At 44.2% G+C, this 22876-nt stretch overlaps 1 protein-coding gene across 1 annotated transcript in view; it reads left to right on the forward strand.

Moving 5' to 3' along the window:
* Window positions 1-22876, forward strand: part of cux2 (cut like homeobox 2) — an 84598-nt gene that overhangs the window by 37198 nt on the left and 24524 nt on the right. The window contains exon 4 of the mRNA XM_022751343.1: window positions 19012-19090. Within this exon, the coding sequence (XP_022607064.1) occupies window positions 19012-19090 (79 nt within the window). The remainder of the gene's footprint in view (window positions 1-19011; window positions 19091-22876) is intronic.

The following is a 22876-nucleotide window of genomic DNA, read 5'->3' on the forward strand; positions in this document are numbered from 1 at the left end:
TCCCTGGTCTCAGGCACACCTTTGGGGCTGAGGGATATGACAGTTATTTCTCAAATAACCGATCGCTGGAGAGACGGGCCCATTGGACCACGCTGTTCACACAACTTTCACACAAGCTCTCCGCTGCCATCTGAACATACAGAAAGCATTCTTCACCAAGTCTCACCAAGACTACGTAGGCTTCTCAATGCAATTTACACCTCCCTCTCACTTTAGAGTGTAAACTCCCATCAGGATGAACCTTTGTGAGGCGGAAAAAAAAAAGAAAAAAAGAACAGTTACGGATTTCTTATATGTTTGTAGCCTCTTTGTTTTTTTTTTTTTCTCCAGGAGAGGCAATCTGAATATCAGGCCCAAATTAACCAGTCATTCTATTTTTTCCCTCTCCTCTTGATGTCGTTTCATGCTCTCAGAGAAAGAAAACAGCAGTATGGGTCCCTAATTACTGAAACTTGCTTTACAATGATAATCCGTGGAGTAATTTAGCGTGCACAATGCGCAGATGGAGATTCTGATAAATAGTTTGTAACGTGTAATTAGCAGCTCTGCCGGTTACATACCATTAACCCCTCAAGCTCAGGAATCATTATTGGCCCTCATTATCAAGCAGCAAGGTACGATCGAGCTGACTAGACATCAAAAACATCAAACAGCTATTAAAGCACCACGAACTGGGGGCTGGTGGACACCTGTTTATGAGTCTAACTGTGCCATTTCTTCCCCCGAGGTTGGAAGTGATGATGTGGGGGAAGACAGTGTTTTTATGTATGTTGTTGTTGTTGTTGTTGCTTGTTTTCTATGAGAGCACGGGAGGTATTTTGACTATGCAGCAGCTTTTCAACTCCGTGAAACTGAGTAAAGACATCTCAAAATGGCTGCTATACTGTATATCTCACCTATGCTAAACTGAGGTTTGATGCTCAGGAAAGGTAGAAAAGCAAATTCATTGAGGTTGCACTGTTATGATTTGTACATCTCTGTTGTACAGAACCGATCATGTAACCGCCGTGTTTATTCATAATCTGCCTTGTCAGACGGTAAGTCTAGGAATGGCAGAAGAAACAAGGGATAATCTGCGACAGAAGCCGTAACAGTTGTTCGGAGTGTCAGATCCATTCACTCGTCATTTATCAGAAACATCTGCAGCCGTGTTTTCAACCTGAATCCCATCCTGCAGATGCTTTGACCAGAGAGAGAAGAGCGTTTCAGTGCTGTCAGAGACCTTGCCCACAGCGCCTTGCCCTGAGCTCGCACGCCATGCAGCGAGGTAGACAAACACCGTCTTTGATCATCCATCGAGAGACGACCAGTTCTTCCTCCTTTTGATTAATTCCTGAAGGAAATGATAATTTCTCTTGAATGTATGAATATGTTATGAATAGTGGAATGAATCAAAGAGTAAAGGATGATAATTAATTACAGCGCTATGATAAAAGGCTGTGGGTGTTATGACGCAAGCTTCCTCCGTGTCATTATGAGAGGCTCCGTAATTACCTTTCTGCACGAGCCAGCGCTCCTGGCGGTGCTGGCGGTGAGAGTGCCGCTCACTGAGTGAGTCTAACGGTCATAAAGCTTTTCCCTGCCTAATTGTCTGAGGGGCTCTATGGCACTTTCATAGATGAGGGACTGCGCCGTTAGGAAAAATGCTTGGCGACGCTACAGCTTTTCCAGCTCAATGAAGACAGATCTTCATCATGGGCTAAACCTTGCGGTTATTAGGTACAGATTGCTGGAGTGGATGGCTAACTTGGGAAGGTGAGGTCGGAACAATCGAGCAACAGTTTCATACAGTCTGATACAAAGCAGATCATAGACTAAATACAGTTTTAAAAGCAAGCTAGTATTGATTCCTATGTATATTGTATATTATAGGCCCATATTTCTGTGCCAATAAACCAGATCCCTGCCTCACAGTTGCTCTGAATATTCCCTTTTTCTTATTATTCATGTCCTACCTTATGTAAGGGGCATTTATGACACCCTCCTACTCCACTCACTCACTCCCACTCCTCCATCCTCCCCTGCCCCCCCTGGCTACGACTAGACTGCTCCATACTGGGCTGACGAGGTATCTCTAATGCCCGTCTCCTGCTCGGCTGTCTCGGGCTCATTGAGCAGCAGGCCGGGCCCAGGATCTCCAGGCCATTACCTATTCACAGCACGTCCAGGCCTCCAGCCTATTGTGGGGAACATAATGGGCTCCAGGGCCATGTAAACCACCGGCTCTCTGCTCCTGGTTTATCACTTGTGTCCTCTTCATACTAAGGAGAGGGAGCGAAGGTGGGAGGCAGGAAGGTAGGAAGAGCACAGAGAGACGGAGCAGAGGGGGAGGGACGTGGGGGGGGGGGGGGGGGGGGGTGTAATTGGACATTAGATAATACCTTCCTTGAGTCTTTTACGTCCTCTGCATCCCCAGAGGATGAATGTCCTCGTCTGTTCTGCACATCAGTGCAGAAAAGGTGCTTTGACCCAATCTTAATGCACTTCTGTTCACTTACTGTTTCAGTCTTTATTACTTTAAAGTTTACTTTTATTGATTATGACTAGTCAAAGACAAACAAGCTTATATGTGGATATTGGATCAAATATTGTATGGCTGTCCATCTTACCTGTTATACTTATTCTCATCCAATGCCAAAGCTTATACATTGATAAATGAAGAAATGGCCCAGTCAAGGTTTTTTTTTATTTTACTTAGTCTTAGTTTGAAGGCAGTTCTGCTTTTGCAATTTAACTTGATTTGATTCATTTTACATCAGAAAACCACTCAGCAAACCATTTACAATTATCTCCCTCTTTATATTGAAATAACTGTTTATTGACCCATGTTTGTTCTAAATACTTTTAAAGTGCCTATGTAACATTTACTGAACACTGGCCACTGTGGCCACAAGTGACAATTACAGCAGTAATGATAAATGCTAAAAGATTGCCAGGCTCCATGCTATTTGCTTGTGGTCTAACCACAGTGCCTCAGAATAAGGAAGGAGCTATTGGCAGCTACAGGCGTGTCTGAAGTGTGGCCACGGTGAGAAGCGACTGTTTGTTAACAACAATGGCGGCTCCTAAAGAGGTTAGCATAGATGCTGCTATAGCATCGGTTATATCAGAGCTGTAGAGTATTTCTTCATTGAAAGAAGAGCAGAGAACAGCACTGAAGGCTTTTCTTTACGGAATAGATGTTTTTGCTCTTCCTCCGAGTGGCTACCAACTGGCTCCGCTAGTGGCGGTAAAAATGGGGGAAGGATGCAGAATGCGATTGGTTCACAACAGCTCGTGATAGACGGTGATAGACAGATGGTTCATCTAATCACCTGACAAGTACTTTTTGAAAGCGCCTCCCCTTTTTCCAAACAGTTTCCACGTAGCCTTCCCAGGTGGTGCCGTGTAGCAAACCATCTGGTGCGTCAGGTTGGTGCAGACTGAGCACAAAGTGAATTTTAGAGGTGGTGCAAATTTCCTCTAGGCAGTGCAAATTAAGACAAAGATGCATCCACAGGTGTTGAAACACCTGAGCAAAAAAAAAAAAAAAAAATGCTGTGACTCCAGACAATAATGTCAAAGTTTGATGACATAAGCTAACACTAGCCAGCACAAGCTACTGGTCATAGCAAATATGGCTGCACTGGGCGGTAAAGCCATTCAGTATGCTGAACTGTGCAAAGATGCATTTTAATTCTTATGTAGTTTACTTCATATGTAAGAGGAGGAATGTGTTTTTTTTTTCCTAAGAAGAATAACAGACTTGCTTTAAAGCTTGACATGGGAATGTAAAGAGGGGATACGAATGAAAAGCTGAAACAAAATAACAATAACTATAGACTAGCATATTTGAACACAAGATATAGGTCTTTTTTGTCTGCAGTGTTGTGCAAACATAATGAAAGTGAACACATTTTTCTACCCAAAGACAAATGTATAACTCAAGAATTCCTGCAAAATGCCATCAGTCTGTTTCGCAGTAGCTCAGACTGTAGCTTTTAAAATGCAATCTCATCAATTCAGTAAATGACTACATAAACAAACCCAGTAGTTGGGTGGTGGTGTTTCACCAGTGGAGCATCATCTTTCAGCTCCAGCCTGGGCCTTTTCAGAAGAAGTTTAATATATCCGACTGCCCTTTTTTTTTTTTGTTTCCTTGGCTGTTGCGATTATACTGGGTGTTTTTATGCTGAGACGACTCAACCTTTCCATCAGCCTTCCCAGTGTCAGTCTGATCCCTCCTCTGCTGTGCCGTGACCTGATGGTGTGTGTGTGTGTGTGTGTGTGTGTGTGTTGGCGTGTTTGTTTTCCTGTCCTGACTGATGCCCTGTCGGAGCGTCCCAGTTGGGTGTATTCATCATTATGGATGCGTGTTTAGAGCCAGGGATGCACACCAGGTAAAGAAGAGAGGGGGGATGTTATAAATAGGCACTTGGCTCTCTAGCCATGTGGAATTGATGAGTTTCAGCACATTCTGCTCTGCAGTGCCAGGTTTAATTTCTACCGTCCTGACAGCACAAACCTCAGAGCCCGGAGACGTCACGCCTGACTGCCGCTGCTGTGCAAATGTTAGCCATGTTTGAGGATGGACGCACGCATAGCGCCGGCTGCACTGCTCCTATTGGGCGTCTGACTGGGTGTACATCCGCTCCTCTAAACCCCTGTCACCTTAAGAGACAGGCAATCACATTCCCCTCCTGACCTCTCACCAAACAGACACTCACCAGCCGCACACAGTAACTAATCTAAGAGGCAGTTTCTAAGACCTAGCTCGCCTCAGTCTAACATGGTCAACTACTTGTTATGAGACAGGTGAGAGCCTCCCTCCCCCTCCTCTGCTCCCTCCAGGCACCTCAAGTCAGAGAGCAGCAACACTAGCAGCAGCAGTAGCACTGTCTCCGTGATTCTCCGACTCCTGGCTCACTCTCAGCTGCTGGCAAGAGCACAGTCAAATTAGCCAATAAAAATGTGTGAAATCGGTGGCTCAGCGCCGGCGAGGACATGCCAGGAGAAATAAACATCAGCGCTAGCACAACCAGGAAAAGCTCATGTGAGGAGGAACAGGCGGAACGGGGAGAGCTGCTCCGCCAATTCTACGGCGCAATTCTCTGATTTCAGGCGCAGAATCGGAGCTGCACAGACACAGTCAGAGAGCAAAGTTGTTTCTCCACTCCAATGAACACCGAGACCCAGCCTCAGATCAAGCCAGTGGCAGCACAAGTCAGAAGAACATGAGCTTTTGTCAGAGGATACACAGACCTCATGTGCTGAAGTGATTTAATTCCCACTCTTCATCTGCGGTGTTTCCCCCCCTGCTGAAGCCTGGGAATACCGGTCTTCATTTCACATGATGCTCGGCTGTGAAGTTTAATTTCAGCAAAATCTAAACACGCTAATTAAATATCATAACTTTCTGAAGAAGGCTCTTGTAAAGGTACCTGAAATTTTAATTTAGACTTCAAAAGAGCGAAGACTTTAAAGCAAATCTATTGTTTTTCATTTAGACTTGCAATTTTCTTTTCTCTGCAGTACTGCACTCTAGTTATGATTGATCTGGTAATTAAAATATGCAGAGAGGGAAAAATATTAACTGCTCCTTTTTTCACTTTCTTTTTGTTTTAGAAAACAGCCGACACATTTTCCTTCTCCTTTCCAGCACAGATAATTAAATTTTGCACATTGATGTTCTTTACACAGTATTCATCGGCCTCATTATTTTTCCATTTTCATCTTTCTGGTGAGAGATCGATAGATTGATAAAATGATGGAGCCTATCTTAAATAATGCAAGCAGAGAAAAGTTACACTTACTTTGCTGCTGGCTAAGTGTTTGAACTTTTATTCTTCTTTCAAATTGTATTTAATATCCCATGAAGGTAGATCTTGCAGCATTACATGCTAGTGTAAATCGTTTATTTCCATTTTTGCTGTCCCTCTGCAAAAAAAAAAAAAAAGCGGCTGAAAGCTCCTTCCTCACCACTTTTAGTGGGCCTATGCTATATGGGATGATGCTTGTCAAGGCTAATATCCTAAATGATAAAGAAACTGGCAATTCAAAGAAAGACAGCGTAAAGTAGGCCAATTAGTACCTAGGGAACATTTTGCTAGAAGAGATAGCAGCTCCAAATGTCACATGCACGAACATAGGACTGATTGTTTATAATATGACCTGACAGTTTGGGTCTCTTTAATATGGGATTAACTACAATACTAATTAACATGTGGCTGCATTAAAACAAGCAGCTGCAAGTGAAGAAACTCTCTTACCAGGGAGGGGAGCAACTGATGTACACCCCACATTAAAGTGTTGTTTCTTCACCACAAATCAAATGTGTTTTTGCACTTCTATGAGATCTGCTTGTTTTATTCTCATTTCACACAGGAAATTCAACGTCCTAAATCACACCACTGCCCTTAAATGTCTAAGCCCCACAGATCCGAATGTTCTTTGCCTTTGTCACAAACAGATATATGTTTTAAAGTCCCACTGCAGGGCTCTCTGTTTCATCCGAGACATAAAGTGGCCGCGGTGGCCTGAGGAGAGTGTTAAACACGTCCTCAATTAAAGCAAAGTAACTTTGCATCTTGTCGCGATTTCTCCTGCAGTCTCTGTAATTGGGTCTCAGTGGATTTAGTGGGAAAGCTCCAGCTCTTCTTCTGGAGTGAAGGGCCCAGCCTGGAGTGGAGCTGAGGGGACAGCCAAAGGGAAAAAGCTGCTGGTCGCCAGGCCCTGGATGCTAGCAGCTGGCAGGAAAGAGCAAGAGCTGGCTGTGGCCAAACGGGAGGACAGGTGGAACGAGCTCCACCACACTGCGGTCTCACAGAGAGCCACTGTTACTCTGTCAGTAGGACATATGGAGGTTCACCAATTCCCTGGGTGAAACGAACACATGCAGGGTTTTGCAGCAGCGGTACCTTTACAGTACGTTTACTCAATTAGTGTATTCAAGTACAGATTTGAAGTACTTTAGTATTTCTAATTTATGCCACTTTACACTTCTACTCATTCATTCTACTACATTTCAGTGGGAAATATTGTACCTTTTACTCCATTACATTTATTTCACGTCAAGAGTTAGTAGTTCCATTTCATGTTTAAGATTTTGTAAGATTTTACATTAAATAACCAGCTTATGAATATATATACTGGTGGAAATTAAATCAGTAGTTTTCAGCCTCTTTGGCTTGTTACAAATTGTTCAGAAGAACAAAAGAAAAACAAAGGACTTCTCACAACCCACCAGATTTGTCTTGTGGCCCTATGAAGGGGGCCGACCCTTAGGTTGGGAACCTGTAGACTACATAACTATAAATAAAATCCTTAAAACGAGCTCCACGTCGACGAGCTACAGCAGTAAAATACTGCTGACACATTCATGCGTCAGCAGTAACAACTTAACAACTTAACAGTGTCATATACAATAATGCATCACTCACAGTCACATTCGTTTCTGCATAACTAGTACTTAAATTGATATTGATGCTTTAAGTAGATTTAGCTGCTAGTACTCATTTGACTTGTAATGGAGTATTTTGAAACTGTTGTGTTAGTAAAGTATCACAGGACTTCTACTAATGGTGGTTACTGTAGCAAGATTATTATAATTAATCATAAGATAATCAGCAGGTTTTTAAACTTCCTTTTACAGACAGATATTAAGATCATCAAGTGCACTGATTATATGAAGTAATGTAAATCCATTACAAAGAAGCAGATGTAGATAACAGTCGCTGACAAGTTAGAAAAGGATTGGGGACTTTGGGACAGCTGAGACGTACATTGTGCTTTAGATTTTATTAAGATGTTAATATTGTATCAGTGTGGGGTTTATGTTAAATTCACACAATTGTGTAGTTAACTCTTATTATTCTAGATATTGTAAATGGTGATATATACAGTATAAATAAATAAACACAGTGTAAAACAAAGCAGAAGGTTTTCTTCAAAATAGAAAATCTTGAAGGCTTCCTGTGTGTGTGTGTGTGTGTGTGTGTGTGTGTGTGTGTGTGTGTGTGTGTGTGTGTGTGTGTGTGTGTGTGTGTGTGTGTGTGTGTCTCTCTCTTCTGGCGAGACATGTGAAGGACAGCCGAAGGTGCGGTGAGATCCAGTGATGGGCTTGTTTTATTACATCTCATATTGAGACCAATCTCTGTCCATTCACCTGAAGGACAGCCAGCTATTCCCTAACTAAATTAGCCAGACGCTGTGGTGTGAGAGGGCCTCTACAGGCACACACAACCACGCCTGACCTGACATACACACACACACACACACACACACACACACAATCAGAGAGGCAGGTACAGGCAGTCACGCAATAATGTGTGTTTTTTTTTTCTCTCCCTCTCCTCCCTCATGCAAGAACTCACACTTACATGCTTAATCTCATGTCTCATCCCTCACTTCCCCTCTTTCTCACACACACACACACACACACACACACACACACACACACACACACACACACATACTCTCCCCTGTTGCAGGCAGTGGATGTGGGGTAATTGCAGCCATTGTGGCAGGTTGCGTGTTTGTGCCCCTGTCATCGAGGGCCTGCAGACTTCCTCCTAGTGGGACCATGTGACACAGATCTCAGCACTGTAGCATACCTAGCTATCACACCTCACTGTTTGTGTACGAGCATGTGCGCCTTCACAATGCATCTACTCTTAATGTAGCAAACGCTTTAGCCCTGAACGCACCGTGGCTTCATGCTCTCTCTTCCCTAATGAAATGTCTTTTGTACAGTCTGTTTTTTTTTTTTTTTTTTTTTTTTTTTTTTTTTGTTCACTCACGGCGGATGTTCTAATGAGGCAGAGCCTGAAATAGCAGTGGGGCTAGCACTGCAGAACTATGACATCCCATGTGAGAACTTGCCCAAATCACAGTGGCTGCAGCCGTGCGTCAGGTTTCTTTATTTATAACCCGTACGGAATTGTCCTACACTCTGAGCATATGGAGGGTTATGTAACGCTCAGCATCCAATAGATAACCACTAAAGTCAGGTCCTATATATAAAGCTTGCTGAAGAGTTGTTTCTGAAGCTGCTTAAGATTGATTCAGCGCTCCTGAACGTCTGCTTTACAATGATGTAACAAAAAGAACGGTTATTGTGGCGCAATTCTTTAAAGGGTTAGTTCACCCAGATGAGAGTGGAGGTGTTTAAACATGAAGATTTTCAGATGTATGTCTCTGATATTTCTGCCTCCAGCCCAGTGCATTAAAAAATAATCAGAAGCAGCGTGTGTTTCTAGAAAACACTGTCCCTGTTATTGAGGATAATCCACAGACTGTCCACTGGAAAAAGCCACTATGAAAACTGTTGACAGTGTGTCCTGTAGCTCAGTGGTTTCCAACCTGAAGGTTCAGACCCCTGCAAGGGGTTGCAAGATGAATCTAAGGGGTCAAGAGATGCTTACTGGAGTAGGAGATGAGAAAAAATGAAATCTCTTTCTCTAATATTTGCCTCTTTCTTTTGAAGCTGTGTATTTCCACCCCTCTAACACATATTCAAGTCTAAGAAAGGAAAGTCAGTTTCTAACAGATTCTAATAAATTGATTAAGGGTTTTATTAGGGCTTCACAAGCAGAGCAGGCTGGGAACCACAGCACAGCCACAGGATTTTAAAATATAATTATAAGTGTTCAATACTGCACCACAACTGAAATTCCATTCACCTTCCATTTTATTGGGAGGGAAGCAGAAATCATGATTTAAAAAAAAAAAAAACAACAAAAAACAAACTGCATTTCTATACCATACCATCAAGAGAAAATGTTTTTTTTCTTTCTATTTTGGTGAACTGGCCCTTTAATAAATATTTACCAATACATTTTGAATGCTATCATTTTATATTTACTAGGACATCAGCTCTTGCGGCTGTAGGCGTCTCTTCTGATTAGCCCTCATTCACTCAGATTGAAATGCCACCTCGCGCCTGTCACATTGTATATGAGTGATCAGGCAAGAAAGCTGGTCATTACAATCATGACATCAAATGGCTGGCAGCAGAGGTCAATCAGTGTACATTAACCAAACAGAGCTCATGTGTTTTACAGCTTTTAGTGGCGTGTTGGCACCAGTGTACATGAGCTTTAGGCTGGCATCCAACGGGCATGGAGGGCCTCCCAGCAGAGCGGGAGCAAGATGGGCCTCGGCCAGCCCTCTAACAGAGGAATATGAAGGAGACAAAGAGCGGGGGTGTTAATGCGTCCCCTTCCCTCCACTGTTCAGCCACTCAGCTGATTTATGCAGCAGAAATGGACTCCTTTACGCTGGGCATTCATAAATACCTAAAAGGTTTTAAAATGATGGTCAGGTCGCTGTCAGAAAGACATTATGCACAGTTTTTTTTTTTTTTTGTGCAAAAATGATTTTGGAGAAATCCTTCCAACCCCTCCAATCTATTCTTCCCCCTCTCTTTTTGGCAACTCCACTTTTTAATCTCTAGGTGTTGATGTGTTGTCACGCTGATGCATTAGTGTGTGAGTTCATGCACAGACGAATGCATACGCACAGTCCAGAGATCACTCTTAACCCTCACCTGGTCCTAATTATAGCAGATGAAGGCACATTTCTGTGGCACTCTGGTGATCTGTCATCGACAGGCCCTCTCCAGTCTGGCTGAGAGTGATATCTCTCCGTAAAATATGTATGACATCAAAAAGCCTTAAAGGTTATTACAAATTAATAATGAGTAGTGGGCCGAGAGCAGTAAAAAATAGCCTTCCCTTGGTGTCGTGTTTAAATGTTTAATTTAACATGCTCCAGTATAAATGTGGACTGCCTTGCAGCAATATGTACAGGGCCACAAGGCGTCACCGGTGCCAGTGGTCTGGAACATACAAACCCAGACCACCGGGCTCCCACGTATTTAGATCGACATTCAGATTAGACTGATTCATGCAGATGCGGATGATCATCCGTCTGGAGCCGTCAGCTGTTATCTTGAGAAGGCGCGGCGCTTCTATGTGCGCGTCTCTAACAGCATACAGAATTATAAAAACACTAAAGGAAGCAGTTTTACTTGCATCAAGCGCAAATTCTCTGAAGACTCCATGACATAGAAAAGCTCTTTCTGAGCATTTCTCTGAAGCAAGTCGAATCATTGGCCCTGAACCCCCCTCACAGTAATGTCTGAAGACACTGTACAAAATTGCCTTATTTATGCCTGTAATGTAAGCTGTCTGTTCTGGTGTCGCTCATTCTCTGTGGAACCGACGACGGTGGCAGCCGAGTCTGGAGTGAATTTGCCGGGCGACTACCTGGGAAACATCAACAGTCATTAATTATGTAAAACTCTTCTCACAGTGGGAGCAGGGAGAGCTGCATACAACTGCAGCGCCCGCTCCTATTAGACTCAATGTACTCTACAATGAGCCCCCACTGCCTGGGGGCGTGGAGGGATTATCAGCCTACTGCCACGACCCCCCATAGAAAGACACACATGCTGTACAGTACACACACACACATACTAAATGTGACGTTCTGTTAAGTTCTGCACCATTGTATGCTTGTGTTTAGCTGAGGAGGAGAATAACAGGAATCTCTGGGCTGTCTCTTCTCCCTAGTCACCCCATCATTCACTTCTCTCCTTCACAGGTCCAGTTAGGTCTTTTTTTCTCCCTCCCTGGCAATCGTCTGCTTCCCGGCTTTCTCACTACAATGAATGAAATCGGCAAATCTGACAGGACAAATGATATGCTGTGTTTGTCAGCAATGCTGGGTAAGGAGGTTGTTTCCATTGTTTGATAGCGCTGCCACCGACGCCGCCGCGTTGGTCTCTCTCTACTCAGAACCAAATTACCCACGGAGCCGTTCTATGCAGGGCCTACCTGAGATCTTCCTCCAAGCACTACGACTGACAACAGCAGATTTATCAGGCAAATAATGGACCTAATTTCTGCACCATGTGTTCCCAATCCATCTTGTGTTAGCAACAGACGCAGGATTGTTTGGCAGACTTCAAGTCGTCTCCGCGGCGTTTCACTCCTCCATCAGCTGCGCTCTTCTAGCCGATGTTCAAGGCTCGTTCATCAGCGCTGTTCTTTTTAGCGGATGCAGTTTTGGCATGATGTTCCTCCATGCTGAAACAAAGGCAGCGCTGACACCTGTAATTAATTAGGCTATTATGCATTCCGCAATGATAATTGCCTCACTGGAAAGTCACCAGCCTTCTAAGAGGGAGAGAGAGGAGAGGTGGATGGAGAGCACTATCCATCATAGTGGGGCGCTCTCTCTCCTTCTCTCTCCCCTCGTGTCATGCTGTCTCACCTTGACTAGTGTAGGCAGGGCTAGAGAAACACTGTCAACATGTGTCTGAGGGCGAGATATGCAGCTGTGCCTCCCCCATGCCAGGGCGGCTCCACCAGCGGCCTGCCAGGGTCCATCCACTCCAGGGCTTTGGCTCGCATTGGCACAGTTACCCATGACACCCCATCTGTTGTAGCTTTGTTCACTAGGGCAGTACAGCGCCAGGATAATGGGGGCACTTTATTTTTATAATTAGCCCTTACCTACACTTCTCCTCTCTTCTCTCCTCTTAACAGTTCTCCCAGCACTGAAATCTAGTCCAGGTACACTCATTACTACTTTTCACAGCCCTCCCTTTCAGCACATCAACCGGTGCCTTCATCTTAGCCTCAGCACGCCCCCGCTCCCTCCCATCATGCCATGATAGATACGTTTTCAGCAGACACACTTTCCTCAAGGTTTAGGTCGTTCGCTGCATCAAACATTTGAAAGCGCCAGCTCAAAGAAAATGACAACTCCTGTCTTTTGAACTACAAAGACATTCACAAAAGATTTGTTTTCTTCCCTCCGTTTGTCTCGCACCGGCTCTTGACTTTGACTTTGCAGTGACTTTGAGGTGTTAGCGCCGAGGCTGGCGCTTTTGAGTTTTGTCGAGAGGGCGGGTAACAAGGCAGTTCTGCCGCCTGTTGATGGCGAGGGGGGACCCAGAAGGCACCTGCTGTGCGGTGGAGACAGCAGGCCCTTTGATCTGGGTTTAATGTCGTGCCATGTTCTGTCTCCCATGCTGCTCCGTGTGCCACGTCCGTCGGGATTACGTCAGCCCCACCTTGATCTGCAGAGATCTGCTCTCCTCTCAGCCCGGGTCATTATCGGCACCCTCCACTGGAGCATTGACCTGAAGTCTTGCTCATATTGTCGTGTCTCCTCTCCAACACCTTACGTCATATATCTTGATGCTCCTTTTTAGCCACACCGGTGTCATTGCTCTGGGCAAAGCAATGTTCAAAGATCTGTCCACCACATCCAGATTGAAATATCTAAGCAACTATCAGATGGATCAAGCATTTTACGAACATTCATGGTCCCCAGAGGATGAACCTTAATGACTCTGGTGATCATCTGACTTTTCATCTATGCTAAGTGATTGTTAGCATGTGAACACGATGAACGAATGAATGATAGACTGTGAACATGCTCAACATTATACCTGCTAGATAATAGCATGTTGGCATTGTGACAATGCATATTATTATGCTGATGTTAGCATTTAGCTTGAGGCACCGCTGGGCCTAAGTATATCCTCTCAATGCAGTCAGTGAGACTGTAGACTCCTGGTCTATTTAATTTATTGACCGCTAATGCAATAATATGAAAGTCCCTCCTATCTTCTCTATGGATAAATAGGGTCCTGAAAACTGTCTTAAAACCTCTATAGAATTTTTTCTGCTGTGTAACTTTGAAATAAAGGTGAGCTTGTCCTGAGAGAAGAGGAGAAGGAGTCCATGAATTAAGTTGTGTTTTCGCTCTGAATTTGTCACTGCGCCGTGTTTGCATCAGGAGGGGATGAGCAGTACAAAGGAGTATTGGTGTGGTCAGCTCTGGCCATTTATTTGGCTGAGACGGCAGCTCTGCACCGGCGGAGTGGCAGTGGCGTCAGTCGGTTGTGAGCGCGGCGTGTTGACTGACAGGCACCGCTGATTGGAATTGACGTGGCGACGAGATGTGTGTCAGTGCTCTGACTGCTCATCTCGCCGGGCATCCAGAGACGGCCACAGCCACCGCCATGCTGCTACCAGCGCTCTGAGATGGATGTCACCATGATTAAATCTGCCCTGAAACACAGTCTGTGTGTAGTGTGCATCTGCGTGACTGCGACTTGACGTGTGTGTTTGCATCCACCCAAGTTCAAGTTTGTGTGTATGTGTGTGTGTGTGTGCACGCGTGCGTGCGTACGTGGGTGTGTGTGTGTGGGTGTACACGGGTCTCTAAGCATCCAGACTGTATTGCAGTAGGGTTTACCTCTGCCCCTCTCCTCCACACACTCATCAGTCACTCCACACCAACTCATCTCTCTCCTCCCGCCTCTCCTTTGAACCTGCACTCAACGCAAAACAAACGCCTGCAGTGACAGCTGTACAAGTGCTGTGTGGCATGGCTCAAATCTGATCTTTTCCCTGCTTCTGAAGGGAATATTATGGCTTTGTATTTGCTTTTGTGAAAAAAAAGATCACATGCAGGAAATTGAAAGCAGGTAACTGTAGTGATGCAGGTTCCTTCCCTTGATTGTTTACACCATGTTGAAGCAGCTGAATCATGTTGTGCTCTATCAGTGATGCCGGCGTTCCTGTGGTCAGTCAGCTGTTAAAATACAACAAATTATGTTTTAAAATCTGGCCTTTATTTAAGGGCTCCTCAGCAGGCATTACAAGACAACATGGACGATATGGAATCACTAAAAGAATAAAAATAAAAATTAGAATAAAAAATAGAAATTATTTCAATTTCAAACAATATTTTCTTGTTTTTGAATAAAAACAGGAAGTGCAGGGACTTTCTGAAAGTTAAGATTCCAACTCTAAAATTCAAACTACCAAACTGTTGGCTTAGCTTAATCTTTGCATTATCATAACAAAATATTATTGATGGTTGTATAAAAAGATTCATCTGTATGGGTCTGTATCACTGCTGAGACAATTAGTCGATTGACTGACAATTAATTTTACAGCATTTTAAATAGTGAATTATTTGTTGTATTAAGCAAAAATGTTAAACATTCCCTCTTTCCCCTTCTCCAACATGAGGAAATTATGTTTTATGGTAGCTGAATATAATCATGCGTAATATGTCCATACACACATACACACACACACACACACACACACACACACACACACACACACACACACACACACACACACACACACACACACATATATTCTTTCTGGAAGAAAGAACACTGGGCAGAAATGGACATTGGACATAGCTCAAAATGGCAACATTAAAAATGGAAGGACAGCCGAAGTCAGCAACAGAACTGCATGAATGATGGATATATTTTTGTTGTTATTATTTCATCCTGAAAATGTTTTACCAATACAAATTGAACTGAAAATAACACTGCCGGGCTCTAGATTTCAGAGCATCTTAACAGCCATAAAAGTCGAGAGCGTTGTCCGTATTTTCCCTTGTTTTCTCTACGTTTATATTAACACCAAGGACTGAACGTTTGTCAGGATCCAGCAGATTCCTCTGGAAGGTGTTGTGACAAGCGGTGTGGTGGTGGTAGTGGGCTTCCCACTGTTTTGTTCTAATAAGCAAGGAGCGGGACCAGGGTTGTTGTGACATCCTGTCAGCCTGTGGGCTGGACTGGCGCTCACTGAGCACCACAGTAGGATGGACTCCCTATGATTGTGCACTGACCTTTGCATCATGGGGAAGATGACAGGTAATTTAGAGGCCTCAGGGACTGTGGAACCATACATTTGCTGTCCCCAAACCACCTGCAGCACCAACCACATTCACCTTGAGATGGAGGCAGTATATTCATGAACACTGTGTATACACACACACACACACACACACACACACACACACACACACACACACACACACACACACACGCACGCATACAGACCTACACATGCTAAAAAAAGAGAATTAAATCACATGCTGTGTAAACCCAGGCACAGATGCATATGCAGCCATGCTCCGAGCATCACACACTTATTTGCTCACACACACAGTGCAAGATCTGCCTTGACACCCGCCCAACACCCCCATCATCATCATCATCATCATCGTCATCATCATCATCATCATCATCATCATCATCATCATCATCACACACTCTAATCACCTGCATCATCCCAACCTATCCTCAAACAACCAAATCACAGGGGGTGGCAAACTGGTAAGGCAGAGGGGGAAAACGATGATTTAGAGTGATAATTGCATAATCACCAGTTGTGATAATTGTAATTGATGACTGCATAATTGCTAATTGCGCTCTTTATGGGAACCTCTCTTTTCTGTTGTCTCCCTGTCTCTCGCTGTATGTCACTCAGAAGCCCTTCACTCTTCTTCCCCGATTACATTCTGGATTTGTTCCTTCACTTATTTCTCTTTCTTCAACACACGCTAGCTTGTTCTCTCTCACACACACACACACACACACACACACACACACACACACACACACACACACTCGGATGCACACACAGAAACTCACTAGCGTGTACTGTAAGTATTCTCAAAGGCTTATCAGTAAGTATTTCCCAGCAGTCTTGTCCCAGAGGCTGTGCTCTGCCCACTCTGTTGCGGCGTGAAGAGTTATGGAGGAGCGCTAACAGGTTTCCTTTGTCTCTCTCTTGCTACTCTGCCCCAGGCTTTACTCCTGCTTGTAAAATCAACCTGCGGCCAAGCCCATTCCCTCGGTAGCCATATCCTTTATCACAAAACGGGTGAAAACAAAGAATGCGCTGTGAGCCAAAGCCAGGGCCAGAGCCATATCTCGCAGCCAAAAGAGGAGGAGAGATTTGCCAGTTGTAGTCCGTCCTCAAGCCGTACCGCTCTGTTCAACAGCCCAGTCTGCTCGCATCTGTTAGTATGAGACTTCTGCCTCTGAAATCCCATGTGCTTGGCTGGAGGTGGATTAGCATGGAGATGAAGATGACTCCCTGATCAGCCCATATTATGCACGACACCTCAGAGTGCTTTGACGATAGCAAGGGTGGGATGGTGGTGGTGGTGGTGGTGGTGGTGGTGGTGTTGTGGGGGGGTATCTATACGCGTAGCGGCCGCCAACATGAGAAGGCATCAGGCAGCTGTGTGATTGATGTCTCTGCTAGCGTCTGTAGGCAGGTTAATGGTGTGATTGTGGAGGTAATCTTCGTGTTCTCTCGTTAAAGGATGATGGAGGGCCAGGAGACCCTGTGTGTCTCTGGGAAATGGAGCCCTAGCTGTTGCCTTCACAGGATCTCAGCCTTTTTTAACATATGCAGTCGGGAACCTCATTTGATGTATACGCTTCAGAGGAAGCCGGGCCGGCCAGCCACACTGCCAGCGAAAAAGTTGATGACTAGCGGTGGGTTCAGCCACCCTGCTGTAGCGGCTGTGTTGGTTCAGGTGTAAACTCGGGTTGGTAATAGTTTGTCTTGGTGACACAAAGTGCTGTTGGAGGTTTGCTCATTTTCACGTCGGAGAGTGGAGGTTTGTTATTAGCTGAAAATGAGCCCCGGGTCACCAAATTGCTGCTCTTCACAGTAAAAAGGAAACACACATAAAAAGAGCCTCTCATCAGTGTGCATGAAACAAACCTTGGCTGAACCAACACTAGCTGTTGATGCACTCATAACCCACACATAGAGCTGTGAACTGTGTTTATGTGGCTGCTGTGCTTCACACATTTTCACTGTTTGTGAACCAACATGGGTATATTAACGTCATGTCCTGGAAGGGATGGGGGGGAGGTGGGTGGATGGAGGCTGGTGGGAGTGGGAGTGGGGGGGTTAAATTGGGGTATAGCTGAGTGAAACAACAGCATAGTGAAGCAGGGAGCTGGCTGAGAGCTGCAGACTATTGCATCTGTATTGATTGGGCTCCAGCCTTTTCCATTTTCCATGAACTCCTCTGAGCTCCTCCAAGTGGGAGTGATGGGGGGATTTGCTTGATCTTTATGATATTTCTTTAAACATGATGCTGTCGTTATGCCTCCCCGGGGAAGACGCCAGCCATTTCCAGTAAATCAAAGGCTCTCTGTCCCTCGCTGTTTTCCACACACCTTATTTATAACCCCACTAAACAGCCCCAACACACCACCTCCACATCCACCACCATTCACATAAGTGTTTTTCAGCCTTTTGCGAAATGAATGTTTTTCAAGTGCAGTCATGCCGATGAGGAAGAGCTCGGCTCAGCCATAGCATGCACTCGACCCTCGGTTGTGGAGTCCATCGAGCCGGTCCGACAGAGGCTGTAATCAACAGTGACAGTAATGACATAGACAATAGATGACAATAATTTGAATTCCGTCTGCTCTTGGACTGGGGGGTCATTTGGACGAGCCTGATCTGATTTAGTGTTGCAGAAGCAGAAGACGTCGAGAAGCAGCCACGGCGCGTCCTCTGACTTACAAACAGGCCCGAGGTCTTAGCAGGAGCTGGGAGCAGGATAACCCACATACCCACTAGTGCAGGTGCCCTCTCCATGGGGCCAGGTGGTGGCTAATTCGCTTTCTTTGTCCCTCCTAATGAATCGTTAATTGGTTTGCATCACCCACTGAGCTGAGGATAGCAGGTGCCGAGTGCTGCTGGTGATGGAGGCCACTGTCACTGGCGAGCCTCCCCACGCACGCCGGCACCTACATTTAACAGGCCAAATGTCACTTCGCAACATGCAGCAGCTTGGCGGTTAAACAGGAAGGATATCGCCACAGTTTACGCCTCGTTTTTGCAGTCGTCGAGTGCTTGTGTAGAAAAACACAGCCTCGGAATTGGTTGATCTACACACTGCACTGTATTTTTCTGTTGTACATACAAGATATAGTGCCAAGGCATGCCGGGGTGTCTCACTTATTGGCAGAATGCTGTGAGCTTGACCTTTTGCTCTTGTTTCTATTGATTCAGTGTTAGCTATTTAAGATTTTAAGCATTTTTTTACTTTGTGTAAAAGCATCAATTGAACACCTGAAATGTAAAATATGCCGTGCGTTGTGAGTTATGATAAATGCCAGCATTATATCAGTCCATGTTTACCTTAATGGCGTCTCCTCCTCTGCAGGTGGTTGCTCTGAACAAGCGCAGTAAGGAGGCAGAGTCTGCGTTCCTTGGAATCTACAAACAGCTTATCGAGGCCCCAGGTGAGTCTCCCACTAAGACCAGACATGTGCATCTCCACACATTACTTCTAGAATTATCTTTCTCCCTTCAAAGATCACTCCCTGGAGATCAATCCTCCATCATACTTATACCAGTATCACTGGACCAGCCTTCTAAGTATACACACAGAGCCACGTCATGTATGCATGAAGCAATGCACACAACCCAAAAAGTAATTTTCTTTGCCATAGATGGATATGGTGCAACAGCACATGGATATAAGATAAATAAAACCCTATACCCTGTGGCTCTTATCTATTTTTCAAAGTATGTGCTCTCAGAGAGGTTTCCAAAACTCTGCGTGAGGCCACTTCAAAACCCAGCTCTGGTCCTTGAGTGTAGCCTGGCTGAGGAGCGAACATATCCTTGAGGAGCTCTGCTGTTGATTGTGGAGGGCCAATTAAAATCCCAACTGAAGTCTGGCTTCGTGTGGAACGCAGGCCTGATGAGGCCAATGGGGGAAAAGGGAGAGAAGGGCAAAGACAGTTAAGTTAGAGCAGAGGAAAGACATATTGTGTGTTTATTCAGTTGTTATTTCAGTGCCAGGGCACATGTACTGTATTGCTCTTTGTTGCGGGAGACGGCAGCAAAACGCAGCCCAATCTCAGTCTAGATCAGAGAAACACTTGTGGCAGGAGTAGAGAATGCTGTTTACAGATTCAATGAATACAAGATAAAAGTCTGCATCAGAGAAATAGCGACAGCAGCAACTGACTTTTAAAGGTCTCCATTTTTCCTTGAAGTCCCCTGCTTGATATTGCGCCGCAACCACACACACACACACACACACACACACACACACACACACACACACACACACACACACACACACACACACACGCACTTTGAATAGAGTTATTTCCTTGATAAGAAATACCGTTCTTTGAAGATGTTTTCAGCTTGATTTTCTGACCTATACCTTTAATATCAAGGCCTTAATTCAAGCCCGGGAGCGTCTTGTGGGATATATTTTGTCACGAAGCCGCCTCAAGTAGAGAATGGAGTCAACTAAGAGTTGTTTTGTAAAAGAACAAAGACTTTAAAATATAAAGAGAAGCCACTGTCACCCAACATCAACTCTTATGTGAAAGAAAAAAAACTGCAGTAGCTTTTGTTTTCAATATGCCTGATATTTCTTTCCCTCCCTGTCTCTTTATATAGAGTGTATATAAATTCACAGTGAGTCTATGAGTGGTCATTATATTGAGTAAACAGTAGTAGACCTTCCTGTGTCAGGTTACATCAGGTGATGTAGCACTGCCAGCCTCCTACCTCCATTTGACCTTACCTTTACAAAGGGAGCCTGTTTCACTGTGTCACTGGGACTCATACAGAGTGAAGCTGGTTGTTTTCTTTCTCAGCAAAGGTCAGAGACTTATTGTGATATGAAACAGTGCTGGGCAAGTAGCTTGAAAAAAGTAATCAATTCCTTATTATTCTTATTAATCATAAATTACATTAGTTTAATAATGTACTAATTAGAAAAAAAAAGAAAGAAATTGCATTACTTTATTAATAACTTAGGGTTAAAAGGTGCCTTCTGACATCTCCAAACCAAAGACACTGTCATCCATCAGCTGCCTGTTTTGAGTTGACCATCAACAACAATCTTAGTCCAAAGTCCAGAAGGTCTCTTTGAACAAAACCAGCTGATTCCTGAACACAGGGTTACCATCGGCTAATATAAACTAGCTAGCTAAGAGGACAAAACATGTGGAAAGTGTATTCCTTCGAGATCAGCGGAGAGTTGGTGAAGTGGGCAACAGCCCCAGGACTCCAGACTCTCAGGTGCAGCAAAAGTCCCAGGTTCACGACACGTAACTCATATTTTGGTGATGCGGTTCACTGCAAATTTACACCACCTAAGTAAAATATCAAATAAGGTTGTTTTATGGCCCATATCTTGTACAGGGAACAAGTGTCAAAGTCAAATATTAGGACATAAATAACTTCAGTTATTTTTTTAATCACATGGTGCATATATCTAGATAATTTTATATTTAATCCAATACAAAAACAAAGAACAAAAACAAATTTAAAGCCACAAAAACCTAGTGTTGTTAGAGAATAGATTATCAGTGGGTCTATGGGCCTTTGGGCAAACACTGAAGTTGGTTTGAGTATTTTTGAAACTGCTGATTTCCACACGCTCAGAATGGTACAAAGAACATAAAACATCCAGTGAGCAGTCTCTCTGTGACGGAAACAACTTGTTGATGGGAAAAGTCAGAGGAGAATGACCAGACTGGTTGGAGCTGAGAGAAAAGTCTACAGTAACTCAGATAACCACTCTGTATAACTGCGGTGAGCAGAAAAACTTCTCAGAATGATCAACACATCATGGGCTACAACAACAGCAGAAGACCACACTGGGTTTCACTCCCGTCAGGAATAGAAATCAGAAGCTTCAGCTGGACAGTAGAAGACTGGAGAACGCAGCTTGGTCTGAAGGATCTGGATTTGTGCTGAGGCAGCAGATGATAGGGTCAGAATTTGGTGTTAATAGCGTGAACCCATGGACCCAACCTGTCTTGTATCAACGGTCCCGGCTGCTGCTGGTGGTGTGATGGTGTGGAGAATGTTTCCTTGGTACACGTTGGGTCGCTTAGTACCAATCAATCAACATTTGAATACAACAGCCTGTCTGAGTATTGTTTCTGACCGTGTGCTTCACTTTATGGCCACAGTTTACCATCTTGTAATGGCTACTTCCTGCACCATGACACAAAGCAAAAATCATCTCAAACTGGTTTCATGAACATGACAGTGAGTTCAGTAGAATACCTTTGGGATGTGGTAGAGCAGGAGATCGGCAGCATGATGAAAAATCTGCAGAGCTGATGTGATGCAATCATGTCAACGTGGAGCAGAATCTCAAATCCATGCCACGAAGAGTTGAGGCTGTTTGAGGGCAAAGAGAGGCCCTGCCCACTATTAGTATGGTGTTCCTAATTAAGTGCTTGCTGAGTGCATTGTCCCAACAAAAAGACTTGTGTGTCAGATATTTTTTGCCTTCTCTCGCTGAGAAACATTTCTCCTGACGCTGACTCACAGAAGCACAGAGCACTGTTCTTTGCACAACTGTAAAAATACCAAGCAAAAGAGCAATGATGAATGATGAATGGATGTCAGGTGAAGTTGTCCTTGGCACCACCTTCCAGATCACCAGTTTACATCATGCAAGTTGTGAAGAATGGCAAGCTAGTCAAGCAAAGTCAGTTTTATTTATACAGCGCCAAATCATTACAGAAGTTTTTTTTAAGATTGGCTGGGATCATCAGTAGGTGACATTGTGCCATTTGTCTCTTGAAAGGTGCTTCTAATTACAGTTTTTTACTCAGTAATCTGACATTTTTTTTCACCCAGGTCACTGCAACAAGACTCATATAACTCATATAATAATCTGATCTGACACAGTGACCATATGGAAAGACAGAAAGATTAGGGCACAACCTGGTATATGGCTGGACCACGTATGGTCAATGTGAGAAACTGAGGTTGAAGTTGCATACCGTTATGGAACCAATGTAAACAGCTACTTTCAATGGAAATCATTACATCATTGCATCATATTTGCTTTCTGCCTAGTGTCAGCTGCTTTCAGGCCTTTATGTGTTTGCTTATCTCCTCCTCTCTGTGCTCACATATACAGTATTTCAATACAGCTGAATTCCCAATGAAGCTTTTCTCATTTACATGTTTTTCTGTTTCTGTTGTCAGACGACAGAACAAGTATTAAAGTAGTGACTGAAACGCAGCCCATTAAG

This window comes from Seriola dumerili, unplaced genomic scaffold, assembly GCF_002260705.1.
Source record: "Seriola dumerili isolate Sdu_G_001 unplaced genomic scaffold, Sdu_1.0 BDQW01000017.1, whole genome shotgun sequence".
NCBI lineage: Eukaryota > Metazoa > Chordata > Actinopteri > Carangiformes > Carangidae > Seriola > Seriola dumerili.